General features: G+C 39.2%; 1 protein-coding gene across 4 annotated transcripts; it reads left to right on the plus strand.

The window, feature by feature from the left end:
- Positions 1-1,622: 1,622 nt before the first annotated feature.
- On the plus strand, positions 1,623-10,788 carry akr1a1b (aldo-keto reductase family 1, member A1b (aldehyde reductase)). 4 transcript variants are annotated; one of them, XM_079666514.1, is made up of 9 exons: positions 1,623-1,781; positions 4,967-5,049; positions 5,472-5,591; positions 5,668-5,819; positions 6,981-7,176; positions 7,262-7,461; positions 8,577-8,649; positions 8,889-8,975; positions 10,519-10,788. In XM_079666514.1, exons 2-9 carry the CDS (start codon positions 4,969-4,971, stop codon positions 10,582-10,584), a joined length of 975 nt encoding a protein of 324 aa, XP_079522640.1. In that variant the 5' UTR covers positions 1,623-1,781; positions 4,967-4,968; the 3' UTR covers positions 10,585-10,788. The 4 variants fall into 4 exon arrangements, with proteins under 4 accessions (XP_079522640.1, XP_079522639.1, XP_079522637.1 ...); XM_079666513.1 differs by having other exon boundaries at positions 1,624-1,781; positions 4,954-5,049; XM_079666511.1 differs by lacking the exon at positions 1,623-1,781 and adding an exon at positions 1,846-1,935 and having other exon boundaries at positions 4,954-5,049.
- Positions 10,789-11,385: the final 597 nt, after the last annotated feature.

Below are 11,385 nucleotides of genomic sequence, written 5' to 3' on the forward strand. Positions count from 1 at the left end.
ATCTATCTATCTATCTACTGTATCTATCTATCTATCTATCTATCTATCTTTCTTTCTATTTAGTAAAATTAAAGCTCTACACAGTTCACAGTGCATTATGAGAGTAGAATTTGCAAAGAAGGAAAGAAACAGTATGCTGTTTATTTAAACATTTTTTTAAACGTTTTGTATACTCCTGCATGTAAACGTGGCTAACATTTATGTTGCCATTTCATTTTTCTATAGGTAAAATACAATGTGCTCCAGTTGAGAACAGGCAAAACCCCTGTCTAATTGGTTGCACATATAAATCCTCTTATCAGTGTTGTAAGGTTTACTATTTTTTGATGCTGCCAGCTTCATCGAAAAATACCTCATTGGCCATAGAAAGACATCCAACCCCTCTCAGCTCTAATATGTTGTGTGTGTTACTAAATTATTCCTGTGGTCTTATTTAAAAAAATAACACAGGAGTTTCCAGTTAATCGTAAACAGCAGAAGGGTCAAAAATATGGACAAAATTACAAGTTTTATTACAACACTGTCTTCCTTTTAATGTTGACTATTTTTCAAGTTGTTTTTATAATCAGAGGCATTAACGGCACAGTCTGGCAAAAAAAAACAATAGCTTACTCTCATTGAATTTGAGAGTAAATTCTGACTTTAAAACTCATGATAAAAAATAAAACATCTTATTATTATTTTTAATATATTAGATACTTTATTTATGATTTATTGTGTCCCTTTTTGAAGTTGCATTATTTAAATGTTTTAGTTGTAGTCTTTACCTGCATGATCTTTTTGTATGCATATAGCTTTTTTTTGCAAACCTGAGATTTAAGATTTATATTGCCAACCGCTGCTTCGTAATTGTGTGATCTTGCAGAGGTGGAACATTATTCAGATCTTGTAAAAGTAGAAGTACCAGAGTGTAGGAATACTCTGTGACAAGTAAAGCTCCTGCATTCAAAATGTTACTCAAGTAAAAGTACAAAAGTATTAGCAACAAAATATACTTAAAGTACCAAAAGTAAAAGTACTTGTTCTGCAGATTGGCCCATTTCAGAAAAATATTATATGTTTTGATTATAATTATTGATCATTAAAGTGTCATCAAAGCTGGTAAAGGTACTGCTTTTAATAACACTGTAAAATTCAGGGTAGCTTGTGAATTTACTCCAGGTGTAACTAAAATCTTATTTAAGCGTTGATTATATTTCACATCACTAATCCAAATCTGTAAAGTAACTAAAGGTACTAGACTACTAAGTACATGTAGTAAAAGTACACGATTTACCTCTGAATTGTAGTGGAGTAGAAGTACTCAGTAGCATAAAACGGAACTGCTCAAGTAAAGTACAAGTAGGCCTACCTCAAAATTGTACTTAGGTACAGTACTTGAGTAAATCTACTGAGTTGCACTTTACACCACTGTGATTAAGTAATTTTTGTGCACATGATAAGTAAATAAGTTGAACCTCATTGTGTTTTCAAACTCAGTGTTTTATCCGAACTGTCAAAACTCACTCCAAAATATTGAATTTCCAAAGGATACACTATCACAAATATTGTTATCTCCAGCTCAGCAAAAACCTTTCTCTGGCATCTCTGCATAAGGTCTGGGAAATGTCTCCACCGGAAATAGAGAAATCGTCATCCTCCCGGAAAGGGAAACGTCAACAAAATGAGGTGGTGTTTTTGAACATTTGGCAGAAAACAAAACTCTTGCATATTTGTCCTGTTCAGGAGGACTACACGAAGGGCTCCTTGTTGGAATTTGCAGTTTTTAAAACCTTGAAACGGTGAGTTCACTAAACAGAAGATGGGGCAGCCGCTGCTGACCGGTCACTGCTATGTAATTTGTCAGATGAGCTGAACCGCTCGAGTATGCAGGTATTTAAATGTCAGCTCCTAAAATACATGCTCCGTCCTTTATGTTTTGATACTGGCAAGCGGGTGAGTAAGTCGATAAAGTGGCTAATAAATGGCTAACATTTAAGGGCGAAAATAAACGAAAAGTTAAGTACAAGTTTTCCACATTAAGCTAATGTTAGCTAGCTGTTATTTTACCACGGGCTGGAGCGGTGAACTGTGTCCGATGGGCAGTTTTTGTTTTCTAGCTAAAACATAAATGTAGCGAGCACCGATAGGGCCCACTCTCTGGGCTCTTGTGTTATTTCTGCATATTGCTTTAGCCATTGTTTGCTAATCTTGTCTAGGTGTTATTATAAGGATTGTCTTTTTTTGTACGGTTCTGATGTATAAAGAGCTCGAGCTCAGTCAGTTCTGCGGAATGTTGAGCGTGACTTTCCAGGAAATGAGCTGCTGCTGACAGACAGACTACGTTTTGGGACAAAATGGTCACAAAACATTAATTTTATTGTTTAAACTTCTGTTCAAAATGAGTAAGATATAGTAAACACAGACACATTACAAGGGAAGATAATGGTACAAATTACATGCATTTTGGACCAAAGACACTGCTGCGTAAGGCACTTTTTAAAGACAGACAAATACATTTATATGGTCTTATCAATCCCATTCCATACTCGTGGACCTCTGCAAAACACACTAATGTTAGCCATTTAAAATCCACATTTTCCTGAATAAGATGCTTTCCCCCTAGTCTTATACTGTATATGTGCAATGGGAAATACGTCGTTGGGAATCTTTGTCCTGCAAATAAAATATACAGGATTTACAAGTAAAATAATACATGGACGTGAGAAATAGAGAAAACACAGAGTCTGTTGGAGCTGAATAGACTGAAGGAGACCAACATGACTTTAGAGGGCATCTACCGGAATGTTGTAATAGGATAAAAGTGCAGCTTAAATCAACCCAAAGCATTCCAGTTTTGAATTCCAGTTTAACAGAAGAAGTGAACAGCAAATACATGTATGTACAACACTTATTGTTTAAAACTCCTGTAAAGATTTTTTCATGTGAAATTCTACCACTTCTACAGGATTACTACACATATTTGAATAAAACATGGGGCATAAATGTCTCCGGTTGAACAAAGGCCTAAAGACAGACATTGAATGCGCTGGTCCTTCTGGAACAAGAAACAACATCTGTTCATCCTGCTGAAGAAAAAGCATGAATAACTTTACATAAATCTTTTCTGGATATGAGATCTCAATTTATTTATTTTTTAATAATAAAAAGCAGTTTTACTTATGGCCTTGATTTGGTTGATAAGAGTCTGTTAAAACAAATACTTCTAACATGGCCTTTTAGGGTTTTTAGAGTTCTGTAGTATAGCGGCGAAGTCACGCCCATCTACTTCCGGTCCACGGGACCTTATTTCGGAAAAAGTATTTATTGAAGTCAGTGGGGAGAGAAATTCTTTCGATCCCGTTTGAATTGTGCCACGAATTACAAATATGACGTTTGTCAATCTTAAAAAATAATTTCCATGTCAAAAAAGTGACAGTTTGTCGTAAAACTGTTGAAATATAAGACTATGAAAAATACGCATCTAGAAAGACTACAAATCCCAGAGTCCCGGTCCCGCATGCTGGCTCTTACGGAACCGACTAAGTCCCCTTGTGTGTATGTACAGCTCTCAACATGGCCAGACTTGTAGTGATTTTCACCTCTTTTAATACTTTTCGCCTCTTTCGGAAAGAAAGAAGTGAAATGTGCCAACGTGGCGGCCGTCTTGGTGTGTGGTGCGAGACGAAAGATGTAGTTCATTGAGCGGTTTCACACAAACAAATGTGTTGCTCCACAGTTTTACGACATTTTATTTTTTTCGACTTGCAAAATTATCTTTCAAATGAACAAACATCATATCTGTAATTCGTGGCACAATTCAAACGGGATCAAAAGATAATCTTTCTCTCTCCATTGACTTCAATACATAATTTTTCCGAAATGAGGTCCCCCGGAAGGGGAGGGACTTCACCTCTCCTATGGGAGGCAAAGTGTTTGCTCCGTGATGCCATATGCAGTGATTTCTATCTTATGCTTTGATTAAAGTAATGTATGTTATCTCTCTGTCAGCAGTGTGTTATCAGGTTACTCGGTTCAGTCTGGTGACTTTTGAGGGAAATGCAAGTCAGCAGCACTTCCCCCTCTTCCTCGGACAGTCGGGTTGTTTTTGTTTCAGACTTATATCCTGCTCTCAATCCCTTCTCCAAATTCAGAAAGGAGTATAACTTTGGTTAATGCAGGTCATTCATGGCGACTTCAGAATGAGAACATCTCTGAATTGTTCATCCGCATGTCATATACATAGCTTTATCAGTAAATTTAGATGGTTTTAGAGCTTTGATGAATAGAGAGGCTGTAGCACAGGCAGTATGAGAAGAGCTTTTTGAACATTAAAGCATGGGGACATGTCAGAGTATAGGCACAACATTTGAAGAAATGATCATTATATAAGCCCTTTAAACATAGCAGTCTGTCGTATTGGAGAAAATGTAATTACCAGCTGATAGAGATTTCATCTGCCAATATCGGTGTTGTGCCAATGTCATTGTGCATTCCTAGTCAGATGGTGTTTAGAAATCTTTATTTTTTATTCTAGTGATGTTTTTGTTGTATAGACAGTTATTCCCTTTACCAAATGTTTGTAATTTGGCAGCCTCTGGTAGCTTGTTGTATTTATCTCTTACAGATTGTGGAACAGTGAAAATCTCCAGTGTCAGTCTGAATGGCTTCAGAAAGCTAATACGATATTTATTTAATCGTTTATTTGGCAGGGACCATGCACAGTAATGCTTAAAACATTCAAATGTGTCAAGCGTAACAGTGCTAGATTTAGCTTTGAGCTCATTTCCATCTGCAGTCCCTCACATAAAACATTTAAGAAGATTACATTTGACAAACATAGCAAAAACAAAATACATGATATGCAAAAAGAGCAAGAGCAGCATACACAAGTATTTATGTTACTGCAGCTTTAAAGCCCTGAGTACGCCGAGCAGCTCCCCTCACCGACTGATTCCTCTCTGTCCCTCCAAGGTGCTTCTCACAGGCATGAATGACTTTGCAGTTCTCAACACGGGGCGGAAGATGCCCCTGATCGGACTGGGAACATGGAAGAGTGAGCCAGGAAAGGTAGAGGCGGCACTTTTATAACAGGTTTAATAGGATTTCTCTCTTCCAGATGATTTTCCTAAAACAGCTGCCCTTTGGTAGCTAGAGTCATTTAACTGTCAGAAGCCAATCCCTTTGAAACAATTCAGCAATAGTATCCTATTAAAATGAATACGCCACTGCATATATTGTAATTATATATTGTGCACATTTCCAACCTCTTATCTTTTTTGATGGTTCTTGCTGTGTAATGTAAATGATGTGTATTCATGACTACAATTGTAATAAATAATATGCATTAGCTGACTGCTTATTGACAAGATCACCATATGAACTTAAGATAATAAGTCAGTTTTGCACATTCTGCTGCCCCTAGTGGCCAACAATAAAACATGTGATAGCATTTCCCAACCAACAGCGCTCTCCCTTTTTCCACCACACAGGTGAAACGGGCAGTTATCTGGGCATTGGAGGCTGGGTACCGTCACATCGACTGTGCATCCATCTATGGCAACGAGGAGGAGATCGGAGAAGCCTTACAGGAGACGTTCAGCCCCGGCAAGGTAAAACAGCTTCACCAAAACTGCATTAAAATCAAACTAAATCAAACAATATCCTAACATGTTATCCGTGCATAAGGCCCTGAGAAGAGAGGACGTGTTCATCACATCCAAGCTGTGGAACACCCGGCATCACCAGGAGGACGTGGAGCCCGCCCTCCTGAAGACCCTGAAGGACCTGAAGCTGGAGTACCTGGATCTCTACCTCATCCACTGGCCCAACGCCTTCCAGTGAGCGCCCCTTCCTCCAAGGTCCAATGCGGACAGGATTACCTCGTTATCCTCAGGAAACCACCTTGTGTTCCTGACATAACGAGTTAATTATCTTTGCATATCAAGCCCAGAGTCATGGGTTTTGAAAATATTTTTCTTTGACAATAGCTAGACTCCTTTTTATTGAGGAAATAAATGAAAAGCAAAAATATAGTTTTACTTATGTTCTACTTCAGTCTGTCCACGGAAGCACTGAGAGGGGATTGAGGGAAAGGAAATTCTGATGATCCATTTTCAATTCAATCAGTGAACTCCCCTGTGTTTATTACTTTGATATGGAAAAAACCTTTCTGCAAGAGTGTTTTCTTTTTTTCCAATTTCTATAAGGTATTTTTCATCTGCTTTTGAAAAAGGTTTTCGTGTGAATTTTTGGTGTTGTTGTATTATTCATTTCCGCCACAAGAGGGCACCAACATCACATGTTCTTAATAAAAATGAATGCGCTTCTTGCTAGGTGAGTTTTAACAACATTGTTAGCAAGTAACTCATTCAAGTAATGGATCAAGACAAAGAGTGAGTCATTTAAATGAAATGACTCCAGTCAGCTATGCTTTTATCAGATGTCATGGCAAACTAAGGGAAGGGTCTTAAAGTAAAACATGAAACTGGAAGAGAAAATCCACTGTCTTACAGTGCGTCCACACGGCAGCGTTGCGTGCTTCAACGGAGACGCACCCCATTCACTTTTAAAGGGGTTACGTCACGGTTTGCCGAACTGCATTGTGGTTACGCCGCGTCGCTTTGCCTCCGTTGCTCGCGCTGAAAGTTGAGAAAAGTTCAACTTTTAAAGTGTCAACGGAAGCGCCAGCCAATCAAATCATATGCCAGTACAAGCTCTAGCCAATCAAACCGCGTGCTTGTGTGTCCGGGGCGGGAGATTAATGTGATTGGTTGTTGGTCGCACGCCAGACACGCCCACCGTCAAGCTTCAACGTGACGGAACCATGTGGACGTACCGGGAGTGTACATGAGTGGCATGATTATGGGGCAGTGGTGCCCAAATGATTATAACAACAAACTCAAGAAATTCAACTGTAATCACCAGAACAAGGCGTACACCTTTTCCACCCACTTTTTCATCTTTTTTTTTATTTTTGGCTCCCACTCTGTATCTCCCAGACGAGGAGATGCTCCTTTCCCCAGGAAGGAGGACGGCACCATGCTGTATGACGACATCGACTACAAGCTGACGTGGGCGGCCATGGAGAAGCTGGTGGAGAAGGGCCTGGTCCGATCCATCGGCCTGTCCAACTTCAACAGCCGGCAGATAGACGACGTCCTGTCCGTGGCTAGCATCAAGCCCACCGTGCTGCAGGTACAGGGAGTGTGTGAGGATCAGAACTTTATTTGACTCCTTTGTTGAATGTGAACACTGACACGTATCTGTGTGTGTTGTGCAGGTGGAGGGCCACCCCTACCTGGCCCAGGTGGAGCTGCTGGCCCACTGTCGGGACAGGGGCCTGGTGATGACGGGCTACAGCCCGCTGGGCTCTCCGGACCGGGCCTGGAAGGATCCAAGTGAGCCGGTTCTGCTTCAGGAGCCGGTGCTGGCCTCCCTCGCAGACAAATACAAGAAGTCGCCCGCTCAGATTATCCTCAGGTGATCTCTCTCTGCTGATTACATTGCAGCTCAATAAGCAAGTGTACCTACTTTTTTTAGAAAACGACACGTTTTTTACAGAGGCTAAAGATTAGATTTATTTAAATCTTAAAGTCCTTCATTTTTAGATTTGATTCGATTATATTAGATGTGATTTATTGATTCCAATTTTGGAAATAGTTGTAGTCTTAGCAGCATGCCTAATAAGGATTGCACATGAATTCAAATCAAATAACAAATACATGTAGACAGTAAATATACACATATCAACAGTGGAATACATCTCTTATTAAACATAATATGATCTGAATAAGTTAGTGTACACTATAATGACCAAATTACTACTAACATAGGATACTACTTACATTATACTAGTGTGCAAAGTCATTTCGGTTTTTAAATATATTTAAATGCAACGAGGTACAGTGTGTCAACAAAATAAGCAAATAAATAAATGAAAGTTATTAAAGGTCAAAGAAATGAAATTATTTGAGATCTTAAAATGGTCTAAGAAAATTCAAATGTATAAAAGGTTTTCACATAGTGTTGGCATGCGCCCAACAGCTTACTTAAGAACCTAATGTACACATTAATACATCGATATCAGGCAGTTTAAAAAAGTTGTAGAACCCTTTTTTATTGTTAAACTGATTGTATTTAGCATTTAAGTCCTAAAGTTGTTATTAGAGGCAACCACAGTAAAGGGAAAATGGCTGTTGCAGGACAGCTGAATATGTGACAGTTAAAATACACATTAAAGTAGTGATTTGGGGCAAAAAGTTGCACACACAACATTTACATTTAAAGTGAAATCAAGCGACATTTAAGAAAGTTTAAATTAGGCAAGTTTTCAAATGGTCCCTTTTTTTGTAGTCACTATTGCAATTGTTATATCAATTTAGACATTTCCAGATGTTTTTTCTACTGCATTATTTGAACAATTAAAACTATAAATCCAAACTAAAGTACAGGAATATGAGTATAACGTTTAGGCCAAATGTACATGATGTAACTACGTCAATACTGCACAGTTTTAGATGCTCTTGCAGTGTATGAAGTGCACTTTGCCCACCTAAGTGTAAGTACATTTGAACAGAAGTCTGTTTTACATGCAGGTGGCAGACACAACGAGGAGTGGTGACAATCCCTAAGAGTGTGACGGAGTCCCGGATCAAAGAGAACATTCAGGTGGAGTAACATCTCACTCACAGCTGTTCGAAACATGAGGCTATTATTTTACACATGGCCTTCTTGCAGAGATACTCTGAATTTAAGATTTAGCCCTTAAGTAGCTAAAAGCTCATTTAACTGAAAAAGATTTGCATGTGTGTATGGCATTTCATGTACAAGGGTAGCTTAGAATAGCAAAGCAACTCTTGTGGGGTGGTTGGTGTTGATAAAGTTTCTTTCTTTTTTTATCTTGTCAGGTGTTTGAGTTCACCCTGGAAGCAGAGGAAATGAAAAATATCACAGCCCTGAACAAAGGCTGGCGCTACATTGTACCAATGATCCAAGTAAGTGGCTTTATGTGCTGCAGCGGTTAGTTTTTAGAAAGTTCAAGTCCAACACAAATACATCCCTTATGTTACATGTAAAGCAGAAAAGGGGCAAATCATCACAATACAGTGCAGGTCAATATGAAGCAGGACGGTTTCTTCCTCCAGAGTATCTCTAGTATTAGAATGACTTTATAAAATAATGAACACATCACATTTCTCGTCAAGCAAACATAATACTAGACAAACCAGGATATTTGAACGAAGGTTCATTAAACTCCTAAAGGTTCTGCTGCTGCTCAAAGCTAGAATCCGGCAACATTAAGGTCCAGGCCTTTTAAAGATGACAACATTATCATAGCTACAAAAGAATGAACTTACTCTTACTCTACTCTGATGCTTATAATAATATAATAATGGGAAAATAACTTTTATTGGACTACAGTTATAGAACCCTTCTTACCCTGGAGATAATATGTGACCCGCTCTATCCAAATCAGTCGGAAGTCGCAACGGCTCATTTCAAAATAAACGTGGATTTGTCTAAAAAACTATTTTTTCGGGGTTCGGGTGTTTTGTTTGATTTTAAACAAACAAAGTCTTGGCTTTCAGAATATGAAACCTTTATGTCCAAACTCACACGATAAATACATTCTTTAAGCTTGTAAAGGGAAGATGACAGGCAATCTGCTCTTCTGCAGCGCTGCCCCCCCTCCCTCCGCTGACATTATGAATGTAAGCGTAGAGTAATCATAAATAACACGGCAGGGTCCGTTACAGTTTGTTTTCATCTGATTTCAATTAAACAAAGTCTTGGCTTTCAGAATATTAAACTTGTTTCGGCAAATTCAGATGATAAATACAACTTTGAAGTTTGTAACGGCATAAATACAAGCAGAGAACGGAGTAATTTAACGTCACTGCAGGCATAACAACAGCCGGTGTTTCTCGTGAGGGTTTTCCCCGGGAAACAAACGCAATACACACAAACGCAAAATTACACAAACACACACACGTATACACACACACACACACACTCGCGAGCTTCTCCCAGACCAGTAATCCAAACGAAAATATCTTCCCTCCGTAGTATTTTGATAATTTGCTCCACTAATAATCAATCAGATCGATGGATTCCAGAGAAGAGAAAACTTTGAAGGCCTTTTTCTCAAAATGATGAATCAGTGACAGTCATTATATAATGTGAAATATTTCGCTTAATATTTGGAGTTCAAAAACAATCCTGATATCATTAGAAAGCTAGGAATATCCTCTTTCCAGCTGTGTATACAACTCAAAATGTGTCTTCGGGTCAATGCGACTGATTTCGATAGAGCAGGTCACATATGTGAGGCTGTGATCATCACGGTCCTGGTAAATCTAAAAATAATTTAAATACTGGTACGATCTCCTTCTGACGAATCAAACCTCATTTAGATTGTCGGGATATAAGCATTAGATATATAGGTTTAAGCCCTCAAAGTCTGGACTGGGTTTGAAAACTGCCAGGATGAATGTTACTGTACGAGAGAGAAATGTCTGTTTGTTTCTGGTGTTGCAGGTGGAAGAGAAGCGTGTTCCCCGGGATGCAGGACATCCTCACTACCCCTTCAACGACCCCTACTGAACACCCCCACTGCAACCTGAATCTGTGCCTTCTACACCCACACCACCCCCCACATCACTACTGAATGTTCCTGCAGTTTGTCTTTAGATTATGTCACATCCTGCTCTATCATTACAACATTTCAAGTTATCGTCAGTGATGAGTTCTGGAGAATCTGGTATGACTGTGTACGTGTTATTTTTAAATAAACATTTTGTTACTTCACTTCCAGGCTTCTTTATTTAACCAGTGGATTATTTATCAATGTGAGGAATCGTTCCACATGTTTTGTTTTGTGTCAATCTAGATCTAGAATGAATAATACTAAACAAGTACAAGATTTAAATTGTGCAAATTTCCAAAATCACATTGGTTTCTCATACAGCATCTCTGTATAGTAGTATGTGTATTCACTCTCTGTCCTGCACGCCTTGTTGGAGCTCCTGCCCCCCCTCCCTGCGAGGCTCGCTTCTGCGAGGAGCGGACAGGTTTCCGGGTCGGCGATACAGGAGAACAAGCGAAACTCATCCTGAGCGCAAACAAACACTCACAGCCTAAGTAAAAACAATAAGTGTGGCTTGATATTGAGTAAGAAAAACGTTTATAACGCTGTGAGCATGGGTCTGCGGAGAGCATTTCTCCGCCATCCCAACTCGTCTATTACCAGTGTTCAGGGAGCTCTATGCAAGTCAATGGGGACTCGCTGTTAGCTAGCCAAGGGATCCTGGTATGTGAGGGGCTCCGGATTGATCCATTTGGGCCAATCTGGTCATTTGTTGTTGATTTGGGTGTTCACACGTCACAGAACCCAGGAAGCAAACA

The sequence above is a fragment of the Notothenia rossii genome, assembly GCF_949606895.1.
Source record: "Notothenia rossii genome assembly, chromosome: 1".
Lineage (NCBI taxonomy): Eukaryota > Metazoa > Chordata > Actinopteri > Perciformes > Nototheniidae > Notothenia > Notothenia rossii.

What these genes read in the sequence shown, in the direction of transcription:
- akr1a1b (XM_079666511.1), top strand. Translation starts at nt 1,867, where the DNA reads ATGCAGGTATTTAAATGTCAGCTCCTAAAATACATGCTCCGTCCTTTA. An exon ending in CCCGCTCAGATTATCCTCAG is followed by an intron (nt 7,462 to 8,576) that starts GTGATCTCTCTC and finishes TTTTACATGCAG; the next exon opens with GTGGCAGACACAACGAGGAG. An exon ending in ACATTGTACCAATGATCCAA is followed by an intron (nt 8,976 to 10,518) that starts GTAAGTGGCTTT and finishes CTGGTGTTGCAG; the next exon opens with GTGGAAGAGAAGCGTGTTCC.